The sequence below is a fragment of the Aquarana catesbeiana genome, linkage group LG13 (assembly GCF_042186555.1).
Source record: "Aquarana catesbeiana isolate 2022-GZ linkage group LG13, ASM4218655v1, whole genome shotgun sequence".
Lineage (NCBI taxonomy): Eukaryota > Metazoa > Chordata > Amphibia > Anura > Ranidae > Aquarana > Aquarana catesbeiana.
The window spans coordinates 186353015-186381001 of record NC_133336.1 but is presented as its reverse complement, the minus strand read 5'-3'; the positions used below and the strand labels follow the sequence as shown (position 1 = coordinate 186381001).

The window sequence follows — 27987 nt, the reverse complement described above, 5'->3', positions numbered from 1 at the left end:
TTAACACCAACATAGTTGTATCTTTGAACTTAAAAAACTACGGATAATGGTGTTGTGGGAACTTGCCCAAAAAAAAAAAAAAAAAAAAAAAAACCCATAATATTATTCTTGATATCACTAGAAAAAAAGCCTTTGAAAATTTGTTTGCAATAACTCCATCAGTATCACCAGCAAAGCAGCTTCATTATTATCCCATTAAAGAAGAAGAGAATTGTACTCTGCATTTGGAGATTTCATAATTTGCCAGGTCACGAATGTTAATTCTCCATTTACAAGACCGACCGCTTCTGCTTCCGAGCATGCGTGTTTGTACTTTGGACTTTTGTACACATGATCGGAAAATCCGACCACACACATTTGTTGGCGGAAAATTTGAAGACATGCTAGCCAACATTTGTTGGCCGAAAGTCTGACAACAATTGTCCGATGGAGCATACACATGGTCAGATTTTCCGCCAACAGCCTGACATCCAACATTTCCCGTTGGAAAATCCGATCGTGTGTACGAGGCTTTAGGTGGACTTCGCTGGCAGGATCAGCAGATATTTGTTGTACTTTGCATGAGGACTTAAAGAAAACTGTAAGTGCAGATGTACTTATAATTATCTGCTACAGCACATATTTTTTTTAATAGAAGAACATGCAAAGGGGGTAGGACTTTGTGAAAAAAGGTGCGCTTAGCTACTATTTGTGGGTGTGGCTTAACATCACAATTCCAAACCATCCCAAACCTTTGTAAGAGGCAAGAACAATGCTTTCAGTTGCTACCCACCACCTTTATGTCTTGTTGGTTGTTTTTTTCTGAAATATAGAATCCCTTGCATACATGACAGATCATTTTATTCTTGCAATGAAAAGCATATCCAGCATTTCCACTTTCACACAATCGGATAAGCACAGTGTCCAGCGATTCCACAATGGTTGTAGCGATTTCTGGCCATTTTAATGTACCCTTGTTCACCCCAGCCTGGGCCCCAGCTGCAAAGAATGTATACAAATAATATTACACATGCAGACATTTGGCACAGGCTTTTAATATTCTATACTTAATTCCAGTAGAATACTGCTTTTAAAGTGGAGATATCATTAAGTATGAGCCCTGACTGTTCCAGCACTACCACTCTGAACTCTAATCCTCCCCTTCAGTAGACAACATGTGACCAACTGCCTATGAAATTGGTCACATGACTGGCCAATGTGGCATCTCCAGGCGTTGTTTTTAGCCATGTTTTTATGGACCTTGCTTTGTGCACTGGTGAGCAGTCATGTTGGAACAGGAGCTGTTCCCACAAAGTTGGGAGAATGAAATTGTCCAAAATGTCTTGGTATGCTGCCACCTTAAGAGTTCCCTTCACTGGAAGTAAGAACCACACTGGAGACACACCATAATCCCTCTCCACCAAATGATTTGGACCACTGAACAAAGCAAGGTCCATAAAGACATGGATGAGCGAGTTTGGAGTGGAGGAACTTGACTGGCCTGCACAGAGTCCATACCTCCACCCCTTAGAACACCTTTTGGATGAAGTAGAGCGGAGACTGCAAGCCAGGCCTTCTCGTTCAACATCAGTGCCTGACTTCACAAGTGCACTTCTGGAAGACTGGTCAAACATTCCCATAGACACACTCCTAAATCTTGTGGACAACCTTCCCAGAAGAGTTTAGGCTGTTATAGCTGCAAAGGGTGGGCCAACTCAATATTGAAGCCTACGGTGTAAGACTGGTATGCCATTAAAGTTCATGTGTGTGTGTAAAGACAGGTGTCCCAATACTTTTGGCAATATAGTCCTTTACTACAATAGATTAAAGATCATATGGAATCTAGTGCCTAGAACCCTCATAAAATACAGTGCCTTGAAAAATTATTCATACCCCTTGACATTTTGCACATTTTGTCATGTTACAACCAAAAACGTAAATGGATTTTATGTGTTAGACCAGGGGTCTCCAAAGTAAGGCCCGCGGGCCACATCTAGCCCGCTAGGACGTTTTGTTCAGCCCGCAGCTTTAGTCATCAGACTCACTGCAGGGACGGACTCTGCTCGAGTTGCGGGGCTTGCTCTGCCTTCTGATAGACATTGAGGGGGTGTGCAGCGCAAGTCCCGCGACTCGAGTAATCCAACAAAGCCTATGTTATTTCAGTGCAGACCTGCTGCACCTCTCTGATCTACGAGGGAAATAGGCGGTGATGGGGAAAGGAATGTGCTAGGGCGGGGAGGGTAGGGACACAAGTATAGAGGGAGACTCTGATGGGGGACAAAAAACTGTGTGTGGGGCTGTGAAGGAGAAAACAAATGTAGAGGGGGCTCTAATGGGGACAAAACTGGGGTGACACAAGTGTGGTGGGGGCTCTGATGGGGGGACACAAGTGTGGAGGGGGCTCTGATGGGGACAAAATTGTGGAGGGGGCTCTGATTTGGACACAAGTGTGGAGGGGGCTCTGATTGGGACACAAGTGTGGAGGGGGCTCTGATTGGGACACAAGTGTGGAGGGGGCTCTGATGGGGACACAAGTGTGGAGGCGGCTTTGATGGGGACAAAATCGTGGAGGAGACTCTGATGGGGGGGACACAAGTGTGGATGGGGCTCTGATGGGGGGACACAAGTGTGGAGGGGCTCTGATGGGGGGACACAAGTGGGGAGGGGGCTCTGATGGGGGGACACAAGTGGGGAGGGGGCTCTGATGAGGGGACACAAGTGGGGAGGGGGCTGATTGGGACATGGGCAGGAAGTGTTTTAATGGGGGGGAGGTGGCTGGGGACACAAATGTGTGGGGGGTGGCTGTGATGGGAACAGGAATGTGCAAGGACGGGTGTTAGTGGGGACACAAGCGTGAAGGGAGATTCTTATGGGCAGGGATGCTCTGACAGGAACACAGATGTAAGGCCCCATGCACACTTAATGTTTAGCCCTGGTGCACGAGACTTTGGCATTTAGGTGCGGGCAGAGGATATAGGTCCACCATCCAGCCCCGCTGATGGCAACCTTTTTTTAAATTCGACTCTATTCCATAGCTGAGGAGTCATTTATAAATATTTTTTTTTTGGCCCGCGAATCTGTAAAATATACAATGTGGCCCTTGAAGTAAAAAGTTAGGAGACCTCTGTGATAGACCAACACAAAGTGGCACATAATTGTGAAGTGGAAGGAAAATGATAAATGGTTTTCAACATTTTTTTACAAATAAATATGTGAAAAGTGTGGTGTACATTTGTATTCAGCCCCCCTGAGTCAATACTTTGTAGAACCCCCTTTCGCTGTAATTACAGCTGCAAGTCTTTTTGGGGATGTCTCTACCAGCTTTGCACATCGAGAGTGACATTTTTGCCCATTCTTCTTTGCAAAATACCTCAAGCTCTGTCAGATTGGATGGAGAGCGTCTGTGAACAGCAATTCTCAAGTCTTGCCACAGATTCTCAATTGGATTTAGGGTTGGGACTTTGACCGGGCCATTCTAACACATGAATATGCTTTTATATAAACCATTCCATTGTAGCTCTGGTTGTATGTTTAGGGTTGTTGTCCTGCTGGAAAGTGAACATCCCCCCCCCCCCCCCCCCCCGCCGGCCTCAAGTCTTTTGCAGACTCTACCAGGTTTTCTTCCAAGATTGTCCTGTATTTGGCTCCATCCATCTTCCCATCAACTCTGACCAGCTTCCCTGCTCACCATGTTTCACGGTGGAGATGGTGTGTTCAGGGTGATTTGCAGTGTTAGCTTTACGCCACACAAGCCTTTTGCTTTTAGGCCAAAAAGTTCAATTTTGGTCTTATCTGACCAGAGCACCTTCTTCCACATGTTTGCTGTGTCCCCCACATAGCTTCTCGCAAACTGCAAACGGAGTTCTTTTGGCTTCAACAATGACTTTCTTCTTGCCACTCTTCCATAAAGGCCAGATTTGTGGAGTGCACGACTAATAGTTGCCCTGTGGAAAGAATCTCCCACCTGAGCTGTGGATCTCTGCAGCTCCTCCAGAGTTACCATGGGTCTCTTGGCTGCTTCTCTGAATAATGCTCTCCTTACCCAGCCTGTCAGTTCAGGTGGACAGCCATGTCTTGGTAGGTTTGCAGTTGTACCATACTCTTTCCATTTTCCGATGATGAATTGAACAGGGCTCCATGAGATGTTCAAAACTTGGAAGCTTTTTTTTTTTTTTTTTTTTTTTTTTTTTTAATAACCTCACCCTGCTTTAAACTTCTCCATAATTTTATCCCTTTATCCCTGACCTGTCTGGCGTGTTCCTAGGCCTTCATGATGCTGTTTGTTCACTAAGGTTCTCTAACAAATAGACATGTGCAATTTGTTTAGTTCTGGATTCGTTTAACGAATTTCGACAAATTAGTTAATTCCGAAATTTACGAATTTCGAATTTGAGATTTTGAATTTCGGAAATTCAAAATTTGGAAATTGGAAATTTCAGAAATTCGGAAATTTGAAAATGTCAGAAATTCGGAAATTCAAAAATTCGAAAATAAGAATGAAAATCTAAAAGTTTGAAAGAACGAAAATCCGAAAGTGTGAAATAATAAATAACTTATAATAACTTAACTATTGCTAACAATTAAATTATAGGTATTGGAATTTCCTTCCAAATAGGTCTGTTAATGAACATAACGAATACAAATTTATCTAAAGTTACGAATTATCCGAAATAACGAATGCCATATCTAAACGAATGGAACGTAACAAATTAATAATAATAAATAACCATAATAATAAAAACGTTTTATTATTAATTTGTTCCATTCCATTTGTTTAGATGCGGCATTCGTTATTTCGCATAATTCGTAACTTCAGATAAGTTTGTATTCGTTACCTTCACTAACAGCCAAATTTGAAAGGAAATTCCAATACCTATAATTTAATAGTCAAGTTATTATCAGTTAGTTATTATTTCAGATTTTTCTGGTTTTCGGATTTTCGTTCTTTTGAATTTTACGGATTTTCTTTCTTATTTTCAAATTTGCGAAAATCCAGAAATCCGAAAATTCGAAAATCAGAAGATTTTTATTTTCGAATTTTCGCAGAAAACCTGAGGGCTTTTGATACTGAGATTAAAATATACACAGATGGACTCTATTTTTTCATTAGGTGACTTCTGAAGGCAGTTGGTTCCACTAGATTTTAGTTAGGGGTATCGGAGTAAAGGGAGCTGAATACAAATGCACGTTACACTTTTCACATATTTATTTGTAAAAAATTTTCAAAACCATTTATCATTTTCCTTCCACTTCACAATTATGTGCCACTTTGTGTTGGTCTATTAAATAAAATCCCAATAAAATACATTTACATTTTTGGTTGTAACATGACAAAATGTGGAAAATCTCAAGAGGTATGAATACTTTTTCAAGGCACTGTATATGCCCAAACCCAATCCTCCATGAAATTTTTCTGGTCCTCAGCTCACCTCTGCAAAGCGAGGTAAGTGCCAGTTATACCTTGCTAAATAAGATTTTTCTTCTGGTTTAGACCTACTGACATACTGAGGGCCAGGAGAGGCTAGCACAAAAACCTTATTATGGCATGACATTGTATAGTTATTTTATCCGCAAATACTCTTTATGTAGCTCTACCCCGAGGTACTCGCTTGGTATGATGGGTCCTCTGTTCTCTGCCACGGCTCTTTCACCCGCTGACACACCTGGCTATAAGTTGAAGGCTGCTCACTCCTGTGTAACTTCGACATTAATATGCTACCACTCTATAAAAGTTCACAGAAAATAGTCCACAGGAAATCGATGATAGATAAAGTAAGTATTTTCTAGCAAAGTAGAGTAAACACAATACACATACCAGTAAACAGGTCAAGAAATATGTTAGGTTAACTGACAAGACTATTCAGAAAACTGTCCTCAAATGCCCTAATAGTGGAAGGGTGTGTGCGTTCATGACAAGGGGTATCCCTGGGGGTCACTTAAAGTAACTGGTGTCTATTTAGTTGTACTAATTCGGCTATCATTGAGGCCCATCTGTAAGGTGGTGCATGTGATGCTGTCCCTGTAATACTGTGCATTGGATGGCCGATCGGCTGCTGAAAAACCGGGGCATTCACTTTGTCTAGCAAGGGATTAAGCTAGGTAGTTCTGCTCACCACCCCTGGCTCACAATGGATCTGGTCCCACACCCTTGGTGGTTGGTTGTCCCAGAGGGCTCAGTCCTCACAATCAAGGCCTCGGAATCAGGTCATCACAAGGCTCATGCCCAGCATTTAGATTATCACTGGCTCTCTGTGAAACAATAAAAATAAAAAATTCCTTCAAATGTAATGCCTGGGGGGTCCCCTTAGTCCGCCTGTAAAGGGATGCCTCTGTGCCGTGTATAGAACATGCTGCAGCAAAATTGACATACGCTATATTACCAAAAGTATTGGGACGCCTGCCTTTACATGCACATGAACTTTAATGGCATCCCAGTCTTAGACTGTAGGGTTCAATATGTGCATGTCTATTCCAGTCAATCATGGGTACTTGGTGGCTAGCAGTGTGATACAGGGTTAAACCAGTCATTGTAATTCCGCTGTGCAGTTTTGGGTACCTAAGTACTTGGTGGCTTATGAGGATGTCTGTTGGCCCAAACAAATTTGGTGAAGAGCTTGGAGGTGGAATTAAAAAAAAAAGGAATGGGGAAGAAAGAATTGAGCAAATATAAACATTTTGGTAAAACTGTCATCTTTAAAATATTTCAGTGGCCAAACCAGGAGTGCAATTCTGTATTCCATTTGTAAAGTAAAGTTTGGACTTTCCCTAAAAGTGAGTTAAAATTTAGTTAAAATGTGCCTTGGAGTCTATGTGGAAAATTTTCAATTAGATAACTTGCCATAGTTATGAAATTATTGGAGAAGGCAGGGCAGAGAAATGTCCTTAGAGTGAATAGCATATCGTCTGCATACGCAGCAATTTTATATTCCCTGTTCCGTATATGGATGTCCTTGATATTAGGGTTATTCCAAAAACGGTACACAGGAAGGGCTTGTTTACCTGTTTTTAACCAACCAGTAGGCCGCTCCATTTTCTCTATCATATCCCACTGCCAGTACTGCATGGTTAAGGTTCCGTGGATTGCATTTAGGTTCATAGTAGACACCTAAAACACAAAAAGAAAGGATGTTAAAAAAGGTCAGCTTAAACTTCTGTACATACTAATAACTGAACAAAAAAAAAAAAAAAAAAAAAAAAAAAAAATATGTATTGATATTCTTTATGGACAAGAATATGCCAAAAACTTGACAACCTCTCCACGTTGAGTTCAGATGCTTCCATTGAAGGGTACATTTAATACTACACAATATAAAGACCATAGGTGTGCGCAGCCTATTGCATTAGAGTGTGCACCCCAAATGTATTAAAACATGGATGGTGATAGCAGGGCAGAGGTTGGTGTCAGTAGAGCAGTGGACAGTGTCAGAGCAGTGGACAGTGTCAGTAGGGCAGAGGTTGATGTCAGTAGGGCAGTGAACAGTGTCAGTAGTTTTTTGTTACTTTAAATTATTTTTTCAAATATTTTCTCGGGAGCCCCGTTGGAGGGCTTTGATGAAATATCAGCAGGGGAACCTGCATGGCATGGGGTGATTAGGGTGTGCCCAGGCACACCTGGCACACCCCCTGCGCATGCCTATGATAAAGACGTTTTAGGCAACGATGTACAACCAACTATAGGAACTAGGGATGCACCGAGTAGTAAAAAAATGCAGCTCTCAAACGCTCCCTGGTCTAAAGGTGCACCGCCCTAATGTGAACTGGTTCCAGGTGCTGGCTTTGCGTGAGTAGCGGTAAAACAAACAAAATCCTGGATAGCCGCACTCTGGAGAAGGAACATCTTTATTGAAGTAAAAATCCAAAATACAGTCGGTGCGGAGAAAGATATAGGGTGCTGAATCGGCTAACGCGTTTCACATCATGAGATGCTTATTCGTAGCTGTATTTTGGATTTTTACTTCAATAAAGATGTTCCTTCTCCAGAGTGCGGCTATCCGGGATGCACTGAGTACCGATACTTTTTTAGTATTTGCCAAAACCAATTACTGATGTCTACTGGCAACTGTTTTGTATACATTTTAGCTGTCAGCAATGGTACAAAGCAATGAAAAGTTATTTACAAAATGAAATAACTTTTTTTAAATGTAAATATATGTTAAAAGGTGTAAAAATATTAACAAACACAGCAAACAAAAATTTTTTTTTTTTGAATTATTGATAGTTTAGAAAATAGAAGTGAACAAAAAAAAAAAAAAAAAAAAAATCTAAAAAGGTTAATAAAGGGTTAAACAGAGGAACATTTAGTTAAAAAAAACATAATAAAAAAAAAAAACTTTACTTGACAGGTTGCTTTAAACTATCTTCATCTTCAGATGAAGTTCATCCCTTTGATCTGTAGATGAATAAACAGAAAGATACAAAGTGAAATAATGTTTCTTTTTATCTTTCTGTTTTATGTAGCAGCTGAGCAATGTGGTTGACAAACATTGTCAGGCTTCTTTTTTTTTTGACAGCTCCAATTGCCTTTACACTTCAGCTTTCAACAGGGGAACCCCACTGACAGCTGAATGAGTCATCAGTTGTTAAGGATGCAGCAGCCACGCTCCTTAAAAAGTGGTTGTAAACCCTTACAGAACACTTTTTGCTACAGGTAAGCCTATAATAAAGCTTACCTGTAGCTACCCTGGATATCTCCTAAACCTGCACGGTTTAGGAAATATCCCCTGTATTTGCATGTGCCGATGTCATTGGCACATGCGCACTGAAGCAATGGCACATAAGTGCCATTTGCTTCAGTGAGTGTGGCGTTAGCGGCAGCTCCCACACGCATGCGCGGGAGTGACGTAATCGTGGCTCTGGCCAGTAACAGCACCGGAGCCGCGATACCTGTAAGTAACCCCCGGGAGTGTTGTCGCCGGCCAGTGCTATGTACGGGCACCGCAGCGAGGGCTTCGATCTCAGGTCAGTATTACATAATAAACTAGTATGCTATGCACACTAGCTCATTATGCCTTTGTCTTGCAGGTGTTAGTTTTGTTTTCAATGTGGGTTTACAATCACTTTAACAACTGGTAATTGCTGGCTTTTTTTTTCCATTTCAGCTGTCAGTGGGGTAACCCTGCTGACAGCTGAAAGAACCGAGCCTGAAAGTATCGGTTTCAGGTATCGGAGCATTTGCACGAGTATCGATACTCATGCAAATGTTTAGCATCTGCACTGATACCGGTATCGGTATCTATGCAACCCTAATAGGAACCCTGTACTAAGTTATTGTATCCCTAATTAAATTTAGTGTGTGTTGTGGCTGGGTTGTAACCTGCCTGAGATGTTAAGCTGCTCATGTATGGACCCGATTCCTCCATCCTCCCCACTGTGTGATTGTATTCTGACAGCAGGCTGACTCTCCTGACTCCCTGCTGTGCTGACCGAACTGAAATTAAGTCATTTTAAGTTAAAATAGCTAATTAGCACCTCCCAATTGCTTGCCAGCCCCTGCTACACTGGCCTTTGAAAAGTAATCCACCATGGATTGTGCAGAGGATGGCAACAATTACCTCCTGCCTGAAAAATCCCCAAGACTGTAGATCTGACTTGTGCACTGGGTAGAAATACTTCATACATACCATTTTTGTACAGGTGGAAGGACTGTTGAGAAGCATCTACTAGCACAGATACAGGTCCCACGGTTCCCACCGCATTTTAAAGTAATATGTCATTCCCATATGACAACATTTTAAAAGCCCGGCATGTAGCAGCAGTAGGAGCAGAGTGGCAGGTGCCTTCCTGGTGAATCGATAAAAGCAAACTTATTAAGTACAGGATTCATGGTCTGAAGTGTGTGAAAACGTATTTCCCTACCAACTAAATAAAGTTGAACTCTAGGTATGTATAAAAGACACACTTATTTTAGCTCTACCCTCATTAAAATATTAAATACATTTATTTACTTAATTACATCAGTAGAAGTACCAGTGGCATCGCTATGGGGGTGCGGCACCCAGGGCTGTCTTTAACACGGTAGCCAAGTGCTATACTCCCCCATTCTTTCCCCCATTCTCCCCCTTGACACTTCCACCGCTGTGGGGGCCACTGCAGTGGGTCTCAGGTCGTATGGGCTATGACAGGGGAGAGGTGCAGCTGTGGGTTGTCTGCCTGCTCGCTACCTGCTCACCCCCCTCCTCCAGTCAGCAGCGGGCTTGGTGTAATCACTGCTCTCTTTCCCCTCTGGCTAAGCAGAACAAGAAGGCAATCAGTAAAGACTTGAAGGGTATGATGGGACATGTAGTCCAGGGGGGTGAACTGTTCACTGAAGTCCAGGGGGCCTGAACTACACCCTGCTTTTAAAAGCCAGATTTGCGGTGTCACCAGGACAGTGCAGTGTTCTGGGGAGAGTTAGTGAGAGGAACATGTGGTACAGTTTCCCCCAGAAAGACTGAGCTGCTGAAAAACCACCAAGCGAGTACCATGTGGAGGAGACTACAAGAGTGCACTATGTTGCTGACCCACTGACAGTATCCGGACCTTGCTGCACTGCCTACTGGAGTCGTCATGGGCAACCTAAAGTGAGTGATCGAATGGACCACCGCTGTTTTGTCACTGGATCTGGTGAGAGTATCCCCCCTCTTCCATATTGTTATATGACAGAATATTTAGACCCATCTTCTTCCATTTTATTTTTTGTATTATAGATCCACCACGTGCCTACTCGGCGAGTGGTTACACACCACAAAACACGTAGAGCCCAAATATGCTGTGAATTGTACCCATCATGTGGCCAACTGAATTTTTATACATTCATGTTTATTTATATCTATATTTACTGGGAATAGCAAAGGCCATGGACCATGCAGGCAATACTTTGTAATTATATTTGTATCTATATCAATTTTGGTGGATTCTACTGTTTTATTATGTTATGCAATTGATATCCATATTATTATGGTTACTATTTGGGATTCACTTCCCTACTTTCCTATACAGTTGTGCTCATAGGTTTACATACCCTGGCAGAATTTGATTTCTTGCCCATTTTTAAGAGAATATGAATGATAACACAAAAACTTCTTTTGCTCATGGTTAGTGTTTGTCATCAACTGTGTTTACTCTTTTTAAATCATAATGACAACAGAAACTACCCAAATGATCCTGATCAAAAGTTTACATACCCCAGTTCTTAATACCGTGTATTGCCCCCTTTAACATCAATGACAGCTTAAAGTTTTTTGTGGTATTTGTGGATGAGACTCTTTATCTTCTCAGACGGGGTAAAGCTGCCAATTCCTCTTCGCAAAAAGCCTCCAGTTCCTGTAAATTCTTGGGCTGTCTTGCATGAACTGCATGCTTGAGATCTCCCCAGAGTGGCTCTATGATATTGAGGTCAGAAGACTGAGATGACCACTCCAGAACCTTCACTTTATTCTGCTGTTGCCAATGACAGGTCGACTTGGCCTTGTGTTTTGGATCATTGTCATGCTGGAATGTCCAAGTACGTCCCATGTGCAGCTTCCTGGCTGATCAATGCAAATGTTCCTTCAGTATTTTTTGATAACATACTGCATTCATCTTGCCAATAATTTTGACCAAATTTCCTGTATCTTGTAGCTCACGCATCCCCAAAACATCAGCGATCTACCTCCGAGTTTCACAGTAGGAATGGTGTACCTTTCATCATAGGCCTTGTTGACTCCTCTCCAAATGTACCACTTATGGTTGTGGCCAAAAAGCTCAATTTTGGTCTCATCACTCCAAATTACTTTGTGCCAGAAGTTTGAGGCTTGTCTCTGTGCTGTTTGGCATATTGTAAGTGGGATACTTTGTGGCATTTGTGTAGTAATGGCTTTCTTCTGGAGACTCGACCATGCAGCCCATCTTTCTTCAAGTGCCTCCTTATTGTGCATCTTGAAACAGCTACACCACATGTTTTCAGAGAGTCCTGTATTTCCCTTGAAGTTATTTGTGGGTTTTTCTTTGCATCCCGAACAATTTTCCTGGCAGCTGTGGCTAATATTTTAGTTGGTCTACTCGACCGTGGTTTGGTTTCAACAGAACCCCTCATTTTCCACTTCTTGATTAGAGTTTGAACTCTGCTGATTGGCATTCTCAATTCCTTGGATATCTTTTTATATCCCTTTCCTGATTTATACAGTGCAACTACCTTTTCCCGCAGATCCTTTGACAATTCTTTTGCTTTCCCCACGACTCAGAATCCAGAAACGTCAGTGCAGCACTGGATGAAAGATGCAAGGGTCTGTCAGGAGTCCAGAAACTCATTGACCTTTTATACACACACACTAATTACAAGCAAACAGATCACAGGTGAGGATGGTTACCTTTAATAGCCATTAAAACCCCTTTGTGTCAACTTGTGTGCATATTATCAGGCCAAAATCACCAGGGTATGTTAACTTTTGATCAGGGTCATTTGGGTAGTTTCTGTTGTCATTATGATTTAAAAAGAGTAAACACAGTTGATTGATAATAAATGGCTTTAGCCAAACACTAACCATGAGTGAAAGAAATGTTTTTGTGTTATCATTCATATTCTCTGAAAAATGGCCAAGAAATCATAAATTCTGCCAGGGTATGAAAACTTATGAGCACATCTGTATATATTATGTGTGTATATCAGTGTTTTGTACCAATAAATACTTCTCTACATGTCCACCTATTTACTCAGTTGTTGCTACGTGCTTCATTTAAAAGCCCACCCTTTTGCCCTCCTTTTTTTTCATATTTTTACTTGAGATGGAAGCGCCTTACCAGGCCACAGCTTCATTTAAAGTCCCACATTCCCCTTCCCTTTTCCCTTGTAAGATTATAAGGAAAAACAGGCTGCCAAAGTGGCCAGATTTCAGGTGGTCCCACAGGGAACACCAATATGTTGGGGTAACCCATGTATGTGCAACTTGGAATTTGCGAGTATAACATGTTGCGTTAGGCAGTCTATTAATTCTCAATGGGCTACCAAAGTACCGCAACCTACATATAACCAGACATGCACCATTTTTTTTCACAAGGGTTCACACCTGTGCATTCTGGGGTGTTACAAAGCAAGTGCATTGCAGCATGCAGTCTAGGTGGTTTGGGGTGCCAAATAAAAACAAATGGCACTGCAATGTGTATTTTAGCTGATTGTTTTTAGAAACAACTTTCAAAGGGTCCTGATAGTATGTCACAACTGTACTTCATTACCGTTCCTTCATATGGGTATGAGGATTCCAGTGCAAGTCCATGATCAATGACATATCTAAAGGCATTTTCTACCCATCCTCCCAGACATCCATGGGTTCCGTAGCTCCCGCTGCAATCCACAAGCTGCTGTTCGCTCAGTGACTGCAACTTTCCTGTCTTCAGCTTCATCTGGCATTCCAGAGCACCTGTTGCACTGAAAGCCCAGCAAGAGCCACATTCTCCCTGCAATATGTACAATGCTGAGGATCAGATTCATTGTGATTATACAATGTTTATAGGGTCACAGATCACCAACTAAAGGAACAGTAGTAATGCAAATTATCGTAGATTTTTCAGCATAATTACCTAAAGTTTCATCTATACAAATTTGTAAAAAAAAAAAAAAAAAAAAGTAATTTATTGATGTGCAGCCAAAACCTTGATTTTTTATTTATTGATCAAATAACAAGCATATTAAAGCAATCTAAACGTGGCATCTCTCTTTAAAAAGTCCACAGTTATGGAGATTAGAGATCACAATCAAAGGAAAAACACCACTGCTCTTTCATCTGAGCTGAGCCAGTGGGTGTGATGATATCACCCTTATGCCACGTACTGTCGTGAATATTCAGTCAGAATAAGTTGTGCCTTTTTAAGGACAGGTTTCCCGCACAATAATTATCCTTGAGTAATTTTTAACGAAGATATTTTTAAGATACAAAATCAATCAATATGACACAGTCTATGCTTGTGAAACTTATTCACGGAGACGTGTGGTCATACGAAAAAGTTATTTATTGGTAAACAAATACAAATAATCACATGAAATTAAGATACCGATTGCGTTACATGAACGTCTTGAACATCAATAAAAACACTTGCAAAAATGGGCACACCGTCCCTTTAACATAATACCACCATGATAACTTTTCGGTAGAATCAATAACCTTGTGAACTTGACAATTGAACAGAACATCTGTATTTCACACGTACAACCGTTACTATACTGCAGGTAAGTAAGTGGTTAAAATTGTGAAATAAATTAGACGTTTGCTTTGTCAATAAATGTGGCAACTATGCAAAAAGAAAAATATAATGAAAAAATCTGAATCTTTAGAGAAAAATCTACAAGGCGGTTATTGATCCGGAAGAATGATTATCAACTGTATAATATTCAATACATCAATATCTGTGAGAACATATCAATATTTGAGAGAACATACAAGATAAAATCAACATGACATAATTACCCATTCCAGGATGGCTGCAGTTCCTATGGGCTGGTTACCAGAGTTAAAATGGCTGCCGTAGTTTCAAAATGGATACTCCTAAAGAGGATTTACTTCTTGTGACCTCCGAGTTCTAAGTATTAGGTGTTGAGGAATCTTCATGAATGTAAAGATATGTATTCATGCATGGTGCATGAGTGTCAGTCTGGGCGTGTGTGTGTCTCCCAGTGTCCCCCCTCAGGGTGGATCCCTGAGCTCTCCCCCTGAGCTCTCTCCTCCTTCCGTTCGTTGGTCCCTGTCTCCCATCTTCCTTGCCTCTAAATACCATTTCAGATAATAAGACCATAAAAATTATAATGGCTCTGCCCAAAAGGAGGTGGCTCACTTCCCATTGGGTTAGGAGACGTAATGATTAACTTCCTCTGGAAATTTAGTGAGTTCAAATAATACCACCTTCAACCACCAGGTGTCTCACACGTGTTTTGAGTCCATCCTTTTAAATTAATACGTTCTATTTTCATAAGGTGTATAATGGTAAGGATAAGTATATACCTTTAAATATTCTGGTACTCGGTCTAATGTAAAATACACTCAGTATAAGTTTGATTAATCATCATTACATAACTCGGTTATATAACTGTATCTCTATAAATGTATATCTGTAAAACTGGTCTATCTAGGAAATACACACATTGTTATATATTTCATCAATACTACATAAAAATGATTATCTATATCAGGGGTCTCAAACTGGCGGCCCTCCAGCTGTTACGAAACTACAAGTCCCATGAGGCATTGCAAGGCTGACAGTTACAAGTATGACTCCCACAGGCAGAGGCATGATGGGACTTGTAGTTTTGCAACAGCTGGAGGGCCACCAGTTTGAGACCCCTGATCTATATGGATACCTGTATAACTTCTGGTATCTCCACTGAACATTTGTTTATCTTAAGTGTAGGCTACAATCTTATATGATTATAATCATGATTATATGTTTTTCCTAATACTAATTAGTTACTTAAAACACTTCTACTTATAAAATCACACTTTCATATACATTTTCTTCATAGCAAAGTTGTTGGGTCCGCAGACGCCAACATTATAATGTCTCTGTGACCTACAATGTCAGAGATAGTTTAAATGACTTATGATAACCTTATTGATACCTTATATTATTTTTGACTGGCACAATATTCAACTTTCTCTAATGTGTTGAGAGGGACCTTGAACATTCTCCCTGGGTGTTTAGAACTGACTTGTTTGTCTAAACCATCCTAAAAGTTCATACAATGGGTTCTGTTAGCCAAGGTGTTAGCCATTTAAACAGTTCTCCACTCGAACACAATGAGTGAGGCTTCTCTATGCTATAAAAGTCTATGTCACCTTGTGTCCTGTGGCAGTTTTTGTTTATTCACGATACCATGTAAATATCTCCTTGTTTTGTGACAAGAATAGTCTTTGTTCCAACAGCTTCCTTTACAATACATGCTTGTAAAAGTCTTCAATATTTAAAGAAGTAGAGAAAGGCTTGGTCAAACATGAGAATTTTATCCTAAAAGTCCCCAAGAGGGCAACAGTTCAACTATTTAACATCACAGTTCATCTACTTGGTGAGGCCTAAGCATCTCTCATGTTTCTGCCAGTAAATATAAAATATATTTCTTCATGAATTCACAACAGTACACATGAGCGGCCTTTACGGCAGACTTTGCCCGGCGGACTGGATTTCGTCAGACAATTCGATTGTGTGTGGGCTCCAGCGGACTTTGTTTTCTCAGAAGTTGGACGGACTTAGATTTGAAACATGTTTTAAATCAATCCGTCGAAATCGAGTTCGGTCGAAAAGTCCGCTCGTCTGTATGCTAGTTTGACGGACAAAAAGCCACGCTAGGGCAGCTATTGGCTACTGGCTATGAACTTCCTTGTTTTAGTCCGGTCGTATGTCATCACGTACGAATTCGACGGACTTTGGTGGATTGTGTGTAGGCAAGTCCGTTCATTCAGAAAGTCCATCATAAAGTCCGCCGGGCAAAGTCCGCTCGTGTGTACGCGGCATTACATGTTACATCTCTGGGTGGGACTTCCACAGAGGTCCCTCTGAGGAAGTCCCCACCTACGGACAAAGTGCATAAGGATGGAGCAAAGGCGGTGACGTCATCACATCCACCGGCTCGGTTTGAATGAGCAAGCGGCAGTGTTTTTCCTTTGATTGTGATCCCCAATCTCCATACCTGTGGACTTTTTAAAAAGAAATGCCACTTTTATATTGCCTGTTTTGACCTTCTGTTTATTCAGAGGTCAATTCCAAGGTGAGCAGATTTGACATTAGAGCACACTGGGGTGGTGGACTGGAGCCTTCCTGTGTGAATACGTTTAAAGAGCATGTTGGTGGATGCACAAAAATTTAATGATTTTGAGACTGATGAATGCCACATAATATATGGATTTCAGTAGGTCTTTTGTTTGTGTCCTAAGTACAAGTTGATAATTTGTTTTATTTAGATTTTTTTTATTATAATTTATGAGCACTGCACATTTCTAATTTTTATTTTTTGTAATCCTCCACAAACTCAACTAAAAATGTTTTGGCTTGAGTTCCACTTTTGGAAAGACCTATATTCAAGCAACTCTGTCAGGTCTTTCCGTAATCCCCAATTCCAGTTCCAAGACCAGTGGGTCGTGTGTCATACCTCCTCTCTGTTCTTGCCCTGCAGTCTCCAACAGGTTCTTCAGCATTCAACACTTCTCGGAGTGTTGGATACTTGTGGCCCCCATTGTGCTATGTGGTTCCTTCCTCCAACCACTATGTCACTATATAGAACTCAGTGATGTAGAAGTGTCAGAGGAAGGAACTACACAGGAAGACGCAGACATTCAACACGCCCAGAAGTGTTGAATGCTAAAGAGAATTATGGAGGCTATAGGGAAAGAACAGAGGTAGGAGACATGGGCCACCATAGTTGGAGTGTGGCTATTAATCTCTTGCCGTAAGGTATAATGTGACATTAGCAGTTCTCAAATATATGCAATTTGAAAAAGTGTTGGTGGAAGGCACTGGGTTCAAAATCAGTTTAATTTCTCAGTGTGATGTCCATACTGTAAAGCACAACGGCTCTCTAACACAAAGCGACCTCAAAGGCCCGGATGAAGGGGCATCCAAAAATGCTAGAAACATGTCTGCTTCTTGTCTTGTTTTATGATGAAATAGATACTCTTGGACTCCTAACCCATGGTGTGATGTGTCTGTTTTCCAAACACCTTCCAAAGTAATATACAACAATGTATTTTTAGGAGAGGTACAAGTGATTGGGACCTTACTGTACCCCACGTAGGATTAGGAAGTGGGTGCAACTCTAGTCTGAACTGGAAAACTTCTGTAAATGTGACATACCTGGTACTTTACTTCTGTGACACAGTCTTTAGTTCTCCAGTCAATTGAATCAGGAAATATAACATCCAATTTATCTAATCCACCTGTGTAATTCAGCTCTGTGATGTCAGGAGCTCTAATGCCTGTCATTGTGGCCACTACTTCTTCCGATGTCTGGAATGAAAAGAATAGAATAACTACAACGATATCTGAGACCTTTATATTTTCACTTTAACAAGGCTAGCACACAAGAGTGGTCTTCTAAACTTGTATGTATGTTTTAGTGTGCTTACACCCATTTATAGAGACGTACCAAGATGATACAAACATGTACAGTATGTACGTACGTACAATGCATGCAAACACACAACTCTCCAGCACAAATATGAACAAAATGCCAAAGGCTCAAACCTCAACCAAAGTGTGTCCCAAAGTGACCAGAGATGCCGAAACAGAGCACCAAAATGGCTTGATGAGGGCTTTTTGAGAAAGGGACAGGAATGCCCTGAAACATGTTGCCATGCTCTGACGTCATCTCGCCATTCTGGTGCCCTGCTTCCACTAATGATTTTCATGCCATCCGCAGCAGCCCTTAAGGTTCATGGCAATAGGCTATCTGCATGAGGAAATGGGCTGGGGAAAGGCTGCAATCTAGTGGAATTGCATTACATGCTGCTTTTTGCATCTCACACACTTTGAGTGCATATTATCTTTGTTTTAAGAGAGCTAAACTACACTTGGTGGTACTTTCTCTTCCCTTTGTCTTTTACATACAGACCTATCAAGGATAGGAGAGTTGGAGATCTCTTCCTCAGGTGCTGTCAATAAGTAGGTGCATTGCATGCAGGCCATACAGGTGAATTCACCCCCCTATCACCACTGGCCACCGATGCAAGGGGGAACCTTTTCGTTGACTACCAATGTAAGGGGACAACTCTTCACTGGTCACCAATGGAAGGAGGTGTTTCATCACTCACTGACTACAGTACAAGGAGATACCTCCTCACTGATCATCAATGCAAGGAGGCACCTCCTCACTGATCATCAATGCAAGGAGGCACCTCCTCACTGATCATCAATGCAAGGAGGCACCTCCTCACTGATCATCAATGCAAGGAGGCACCTCCTCACGGACCATCAATGCAAGGAGGCACCTCTTCACGGACCATCAATGCAAGGAGGCACCTCTTCACGGACCATCAATGCAAGGAGGCACCTCTTCACGGACCATCAATGCAAGGAGGCACCTCTTCACGGACTACCAGTACAAGAACACACCTCTTGCCTGATTACCAATCCAAAAAGACCCCTATTCACTGACCACCAATGCAAGGAGACACCTCTTCACTGACAACCAGTACAAGGACACACATCACAGATACAGCTCACCTCATTTTCCAGCTAGAGGATGTCCAGCATCATCTCCTGCCCAGCCTGTCCCTGGCCAACTTCTTTCACTCATCTGGTTTTAGCTCTTTCAATCATGAAGGCTCATCATCACATATGCACGTTGCATGCATTTGCAGCCTGCCTAGGAATGCCCATCCCCCCCAGCCAGACATCCACCCAAATATTGATATTTGCATATCTCCTCTCATTGCTTGCATCAGGGCTGGGGGTTCTTGAGATGAGTACAAAGGCAGGGTGCTGTGATGTTTTCAGAAAGCTATGTATAGCACACTGCTGGCCCCTCCCTCCAGCCATATTCTGCCTGCGTTACATAGAGACGTAAAGAGGCCCAGTGATGATTTGACAAATAACGTGCACTCAGAATGGTCTAGATTGATTAGTGGGGTACCCCAAGGCTCAATTCTGTTTAATCTATTTATAAATGATATAGAGGTTGTGATAAATAGCTCAATCTCAGTGTTTGCTGACTACACAAAAATAAGTAGGGCAATAACATCACAGCAGGATATAGAAACTTTACAAGAGGACCTGAATAAATTAATGGAGTGGGCTACTAAATGGCAAATGAAGTTTTACAATGGAAAATTAAGGTAATGCACTTGGGGGCTAAAAATATAAACACAAGTTACTCATTAGTGGGAGAATCCCTAGGGAATTCCAGGATGGAGAAAGATCTTGAGGTCCTAGTGGAAGACAGACTGTGCAATAGCATGCAGTGTCAAGCTGCAGCTACCAAAGCAAGCGGAATATTAGCATGCATTAACAAGGGGATTTACTCCAGAGATAAAACTATAATCCTGCAATTTTATAAAAGTCTGGTTCGGCCGTATCTGAAATATTCTGTCCAGTTCTGGTCACCAATCCTCAGAAGGGATGTGCTGGAGCTAGAGAGAGTCCAGAGAAGGACAACTGAATTAATACGGGGATTGGAGGACCTCAATTATGAGCAATGACTACAAGCACTAAATGTATTCTCCCTGGAGAAGAGACACTTGAGAGGAGATATGATAGCAACATACAAATATCTCAAAGATGATCCCAGCGTAAGTATGAAACTTCAGTCCCAGGGAGTTTAGGAGGACACGGGGCCACACATTGAGACTGGAAGAGAAGCAGTTTAACCTTAAGCTGCATAGGGGGTTTTCCCTTTCCCCTCCTTTTTCTGGGGTTTTTCACTGTCAGGGTGGTACGGATGTGGACTTCTCTTCCACAATCGGTGGCGTTAGCAGGAAGTATGGAAAGTTTTAAAAGACTCTTGGACGTGCATCTTAGTGAAAATAATATATGGAGATATGAGAAATGATTTTCTACACGCACACACCAACACAGTTTGCACTGGGTCGACTATTGTCTTTATTCAACCTTACCAACTATGTAACTATGATTTCACTGAAGTCAATGAAGTCAAAACTAAAATATATAATGAAAATGGAAAGATTTTTTTTAAATGTTATTTTCATTTGAAATGCTGAAAAGCACAAAATTTGGAAACACATTTTACCATATCTGCCAGATGGTTCATTCCAACCTCAAAAGTGTGAAGACCCAGGCTGTACTCCAGATTGTGGATGGTGACAAATTTCAGATTATCTTCCCAGATCATCCGTCTTCTCATCTCTTCCATCTATGATGTCAGGAAAGGGATATCATCATCATCAAAACATCCAAGATACACATAATACAGATGCAGAGCCATATAGAAATGTTGTGTGTACTATTCTCATGTATAATTTCAGTTTTTGCTGGTAGGAAGCTATTGAAGTCACCAAAATTTAGATGAATCAGGTGAGTGCTAAAATTATTTGTACCTTCTAAAAATAAAATAGAAGGTGCCTGTATGTAATATATGTATCTGCTTAAAGTGCATCTAAACCCAAGAACAATAATGTAATATATTGCAGCTTACCAGTCCTTAGGGGTGGTGGCTGCATTCGTTTTAATTTCAGACCTCTTTTTCCTTTTTCACCTGGCATCCTGCCAGAAACATACTTCATGTCCTAAGATAACAGCACTCACTTGTTGTACTGTTTCTATGTAGAAGCAGAACTGCAGAATATCTCCCCCTTTCCTCTTGTCCATACCTTAAGGGGAAGGTGTTTTGCAGTCCAAAGAGCTAGCTGAGAACAATGTAAGTGATAAGAGTGCAGCACAGGCAGAAAACACTACACATTATCAGATTTCTTTCAGGATCTTTACTTATCAAACTGATTAAAGATGTGTTTTTTTTTTTTTTTTTTTTTTTTAAAGGTATATTTAACAGATCAAAGGGGAGCAAATAACAGAAGTTCACTATTAGGGTCTCCATGCATTTTAGGCACCTTTGGAGCCTAAGGACTTGGAGTGCTTAGCATGCAGTGCAGCAATGTGCACTGGTCTGTTGGTTAGATATGCCTACCACATCTCATAGATCTGGGCGTTTGAAACTTTTTAGTATGAGGGGAAAATTGTATATGCTACACCATAGGTGTGCGCAGCCTATTGCATTAGAGTGTGCACCCTTAAGCTCAAACACACATGCGCGTGCGGGTGTCTACATACATATGACCCCCGGCACATTGATCTCCCTGCTGGAACAGTGAAAGAGAAGAGCATAAACACTTCTCTTATGGCAGAGCCGGTAAGAGGGACATCTTACCCCTGTTTCTGCTGCTACACAGAGCAATAACACTAATGTGCATGGGGTGATTAGGGTGTGCCTGCGCACGCCTATGCCCTACACATATTCGCAGGCTGAAAAAAATCCCCAGCATAGTCCTCTAAACATCAGGATCCCAATCAGCATCCCGCTTACATTGGGGTCCCCATCAGAATACCCCCAAACATTTTTTGGTGCTCATAAGAGTTCCCCCTTACATCAGGGCCTTCATCAGAGTTCCCCCTAAATATCAGAAGCAATCATTGGCAGCCTCGTATTTGAGCTTGCAGTTCTGTGTGCAAAGACTAAACACCAAAGATGAACAAAAAAGTGCATGTGAACACATACAAAAAGTGCATACTCAGGTTCACCTAGCCAAAAGGCCTGTGAACCCCTTTCCTTGTGATCAGCTGAACCCAACCTCCGAGTACTAGGTGAGGAGCTCTCCTGAAGAGAGACCCACCAAAGAATGGGGGGGGAACCTGATGGCCACACATTCTCCCCCAAGACTTTAGGGTAGATCCCAAGACCCACACTCTTTATACTGAGTGAAAGGAAAACACATATATAAAACGCAGGGTGACACACGTGAAGAGAATAATGAATGAAGAAAAAAAAAAGGTTTTGGTGCAAGTGCATTGGCTGGGCCTTGTGGCCTGGTAACAGAAATTGGCCCAGTCTTGGCCAAAAGGCCCATGAGCCCTCTGCCTTCCCAGTCCCTGGCCATACCTGGTAGCACTGCTTAAATAAGGAAATCTTAGGCCCTTCAGAATCCTCCACCAGGGAATTACTCCTGGCTTCCACCGTCCAGCGACACTTTGGTTTCTATTTCCACTGGAAGATCTCTCCGGACCCCCATGATACCTGCAGGGATACTATACAGCCAGCCTTCCCAGCAAAAAGGCCAGAATGACGGTGAGGCACCCCTACTGAACACTGAGAAGAACAGATACTATGCTTGATCTTAGTCAAAAGGCCAGGAATCTGAGACGATAGACAGCCATTGCTGACCTTAATTACTAATCAGTGGGTGGCATTTTTCAACCAACCAATCGCCTTTCCTTCAGCAGCTGAAAGCCTGCTTCTCCTCCTCTCCCTCTCACCGGTTTCAATATGCCACTTCTCCTGTCATACTTTCTCTTCCTTTTGCTGCCTGGGCCACCCATGGGCTGCCCTGTCCCCCCCTCCACTCCTGTCAGCTGCTTCAGGGGATGTTTCAGGATGGAGAATGGGGAGAGGGGCCAGTAAATATGTCGTATTTACCGGCCCCTTCTTTTTTTTTGAATGAACACAGTGATACAAATCACTCACTGTGTTCATTTATAACTGAAGCATCGTAAACTCTTTTTGCCAACCCCTTCCTTTTCTGAATGAACACAGTGAGTGATATCGATCACTCGCTGTGTTCATAACTGAAGCATAGTAAACCATGTCCTCAATCTCCTTTCTCTGTCTCAATAGTGGACCCCTGATATTTCACAAAAGCCCCCCAACAAGGCTGCTAAAAAAAAAAAAAATAAAAAATATAATTGTAAAAAATTATATAACATAGCAAATAACAATAAAAAAATATAAAAACTACTGACCTCTGCCCTACTGACACCAACCTCTGCCCTACTGATACCGTCCTCTGCCGTACTAACACTGTCCACTGCCCTGACATATCCACTGCTCTGCTGTCACCATCCACTACCCTACTGACACCGTCCAATGCCCTGCTAACCCCATCCATTACTCTACTACCATCCTCTGACCTATTGACACCATCAACTGCCCTTGTGGCACTGTCCACTGCTCTAACTCTCAACTTTTAAGGTAGGCTAAGTTTTTTTTTTTTTTTTATTTTTTTTTTTTTTAAAAAGGACTAAACCCCGTGATTTTTTCTGGTTGTTCAGGTAGATGTCCACCTCTCAAAGGCTGACTACCCATTTTCACTGTGTCGCTGGGGAAAAGTGCCTATTGCCTCACCCTGCGTAGGTAATGTAGTAAACTCAGAGGGCCCGGGCTGGTTGGCCAGGGGTCTGCCCGGGACCTCTAAATTTTACTTACACCGGGTGATGGGGAAAGCTCTTTTCCCCAGCAGCGCACTCTGTTCAACACCCCGGCCCAACCTAGTACAGCCCTTCCCTCCCCATCCTGCTCAACTGTGCCACTTGCATATCGGGAGAAAGTAGTGGGCTTATATGTAAATCTGAAAGTCAGAGGGACCTCAACCCGAGCAGGGCCCTAGCTGGGCCCTCTGAAATTTCTCTTTTACATACAAGCCCACTGGGAGTATATGGGCATGCAGTGGAAGTGACGGGTGAGGTAGCTTATGTCCATATAAGTCCACAGGTTCCAGACCCCATTGGGAACCCTGACTGGGCTCCCTCCAAGGTTGCACAGACCGACAGAGTAAAAGCTACATCTTTGCAGTATTTGCCCTATCCAACTCCCTGGGGAACTTATGAGCTCCTATTTATATGGTATAACTTGCAGGGGGCGATAACCTTCCTGAACATAGTGGAAAAACCTGACCAACAGCATTAACCCTTCCTTTTCAGGATCCACTAGCTCAACAGGTCAACCAAGGACAAAGTGCAATAATCTTAGATTGTAGCAAATGGCTTTTACACATACAGTAAATACAGTTAAAATAACCAAACCCAGAGCCATAAGATTTCAAAATGAAGTCACCCATAACACAGGTAACAATAATGACTTTTCTCTAATAATCATATGAGCAAACAAATAGAGCTATAATTATTGAGTGCGATGGGCCAAAACCGGGGGGAAGCTATCACCACGCTTCAGAGTGCTATATATATGAAGAGCTTTGCCCATTTTTTGGGATGTGTACTACTAAATACATTTTCATGTGCTCATCAGAAATAAAGGTTATAGACACCTGGCTGAATGTTTTTTAATTGAACCACCAAGGTCTCTTATCCCACAAAATATTGTATCCTGTTAACTGTGTATGTACATTTTCTTAGAGCTTTTTTGTACTTGAAAGGATTGAGGAAAGTGTTAGAACATTTGTCAGATAAATATTCATGTCTGTGTCCCTTTTAGGGAATTTGCCCTCTATTTGTTCTGATGACCATTGCTACTGGGACAAAAAGTTAGGCAAACATCTCGAGTTGCCACCAGAACAGTATAGAGGGGAAATTTTTTATATGGGTATCCTATCCACAAGGTGATTTTCTCTCACTTCCTGTTGTGTGTATGAGACAGAAAGTAAAGAGAAATTTGCCCAGAGGGACAAGATAGAAAAAAAACACTTGACAAGGGTTGAACCCTTCTCAACTCTATCCAAAGTCAAATTTTTTTTTTGGCTTTAGATCCATGTAATAAAAGCATTCATTTTAACCACTTGCCCACAGGGCACTTAAACACTGTACCTATATGAATTTTTGTCCTTTTTTTTTCACACAAATAGAGTTTTCTTTTGGTGGTATTTAAATCACCACTGGTTTTTTTTTTTGCGCTATAAATGAAAAAAAGACCAAACATTTTGTAAAAAAATGCATTATTCTTCGTTTCAGTTATAACATTCTGCAAAGTTTTTATTTATAGATTTTGCCAAAAAAGCCATACTTCTACATATCTTTAGTAAAAATAATCCAAATAAGTATATATTATTTAGTCGTAGTGAAAGTTATAGAGTCCACAAGCTATGGTGGCAATTATTAATAATTGATCATACCTGATGTACTAATTTCTATAGACACTAACAAGCCAGGAAAGTACAAATACCCCCAAATTACCCCTTTTTGGAGAGTTCAAGGTATTTAGTAAGAGGCATGTTGAGTTTTTTTAAGTTGTAATTTTTTCCCACAATTCTTTGCAAAATGAAATTGGTTTTTCACAAAAGTCTAAAGCTGCGTACACGGGCAGACTTTGACCGGACTGGTCCAACGGACCGAATCCGGCGGACAATTCGACCGTGTGTGGGCTGCATCGAACTTCCGACGGACAGTTTTGGTCAGAAATCCGACGGACTTTAGATTTGAAACTTGCTTCAAATCTTCCCCCCGGAACTCCGCCGGACTCAGTTCCTATCGGAAAGCCCGTTCGTCTGTATGCTGGTCCGACGGACCAAATACAAACGCAAGGGCAGCTACAGCACCTGCCCGTGAGAATGTTTCCAGCGCGATCCTATCGCGCTGGTTCTTGGTGACAGGGTGCTACATCTCACGCTCGTTGCAATAGGAAAAACACATTTTCCTATTGCAGCGGGGGGAGGCGACAATGTCCCTTAGGTCTGGTATGGATTTTAAGGGTAACCTCCTACGCCAAAAAAAAGGGTGTGGGGTCCCCCCAAAATCCATACCAGACCCTTATCTGAGCACGCAGCCCGGTCGATAGAGAGATAGAGAATCATTACATGTGTTAACACACACTTACAGTTATCAGAATACAGTATTTTTATGACAGTGGTCCTTTAGTGGTTGGCAATCTTGACCCAAGGCATTTAACAATAGTTCACCATTTACCAGGAAAATGGATTGCTTCAGTTTTTTTTTCACACCATTGTTGCTTGTTCTACTAATTTACAAAGTAATCATCACATTCTACAAACAAAGGCAAGATGGTTTCATGGTAAAATGGTATAAAAACAAACACCAAGTAAAGATTCTCACTGGCATTACATAATTATTACCGCATTCATGTAGACTTTCTGGTTTTGTAGAACCCATAGCTTCCAGTGATTATCCAGAGTGGGATCAGGACCGCCATGGGCAGACATTATAATGATGAGCAAGCATGTAAGACTGGTTATAGGGGAGCCCATTATCTTACAATGTCGACCTGTTAAAAAGAAAGATATTGATTTGCTTTGAATCTAGGAGCCAGCTAAAAAGGTTAGGAGCCAGTTTTTTTTAGCGTAGCATGGGTTGTCAGCACCTGGGGCAAGGCAAGTAGTTTGCTCCCCCTAACCCTTACTTACAGCAGAGCAGCTGGCCAGCCAATCAGTGGCGTCTCCAGCTTTCATATTTAGGGGGGGCACATGGGGGGACAGGGACAAAAGTAGGGGGGCAACTATAAAATGTATATCTATCTATCTATCGATATATAAATATATACTGGGGCCCTTTACTATGACCCCACAACGGCCCTTTCACATGTTCTGCAGTGAGCTCCCTTCCTACTGTATTGGGGTCTACCAGGGTGGCAGAAAAGAAGATATATGTCACCAACATACCAAGAAAATATAAGGGTCCAAAGCAGTGGGAGAACTATTAGGGTTGCAAAGGTTGTCTTGCCTCCGGGCCCCGGTGTTCTGCCACTGTGGGTTTCCCAGCCTCCTCTTGCTGTCCTGCCCCTGCTTTTGACAGCGCTGGTCTGGCATCTCTTGGAATTTACAGGCTGGTTCTCCTGTCCTAAGGATGGGAAAAATCAGTCTGTTTTTTCAGTAACCGAGAGTCCTGGTGGAGTCCTTCCTGCAACTCACTCTTCTCCCTGCCAATGAGGATGCAGGGAAAGGAGCAGATCAGGCCGCTGTGGTTGTGTGAGCAAGCAGAGGGAGGGGGGAGGAATCACCCGCAGGAGCTGACTGGGGACTCTCTCCCTCTTAGACATTGATTTTTTGTATAAAAAAAATTTTTTTTTTTTTTTTTTTTTTTTTACTGGGGGGGGGGGGGGGGGGGGGGCACAGCATAATGTTGGGGGGCTCAGGGCCCCCTCTGGCCCCCCCTAGGGATGCCATTGCAGCCAATAACCCCGACATAACACCATTAAATCAGGTTTGTAGGCTGCCCAGAAAATATGACAATAAAAACCTGTTATAGGGGGAAACTCATTATTATGTCAATTGCATTGTGACTGTGGCATGTAACACACCCTCATCTGCTGCCTATTGCAGCTTAAGGTTGGGGGATGGCAAAAACATTGCTCTACCACACATTTTTACCACCCAACTGCACATCTAATTGAAGCCTTAGTGACACTTTAAATAAAATACAAAAAAGGATGAAAGAAATATTCCAGTGTTGCTGATATTCTACTGCCTCTTTGCAGCCACTTCCTGTCTACACGTGTGTCCCCCATGGTGACTCCATTCATTCCTCCGGTGGGTTTCTGGACACCATGAAATACCATTTGACCATTTTGCTCCTCCTCAAAAAAAAAAAAAAAAAAAAAAAAAAAAAAAAAACCCAAGGCACGGTCTTTGGACCCCTTCTATTCTATAACTACACCTTCTTCCTTGGTCA

The 27987-nt window shown here is 41.9% G+C and overlaps 1 protein-coding gene across 1 annotated transcript; it reads right to left on the bottom strand.

The window, feature by feature from the left end:
* Nucleotides 1–105: 105 nt before the first annotated feature.
* LOC141117624 (cathepsin S-like) lies at nucleotides 106–27291 on the bottom strand. The gene is made up of 7 exons (XM_073610560.1): nucleotides 26436–27291; nucleotides 20657–20779; nucleotides 17767–17919; nucleotides 13168–13389; nucleotides 9600–9759; nucleotides 6979–7084; nucleotides 106–978 (listed from the first exon to the last, which is right to left on the bottom strand). Exons 1-5 carry the CDS (start codon nucleotides 26565–26567, stop codon nucleotides 9676–9678), a joined length of 714 nt encoding a protein of 237 aa, XP_073466661.1. The 5' UTR covers nucleotides 26568–27291; the 3' UTR covers nucleotides 106–978; nucleotides 6979–7084; nucleotides 9600–9675.
* Nucleotides 27292–27987: the final 696 nt, after the last annotated feature.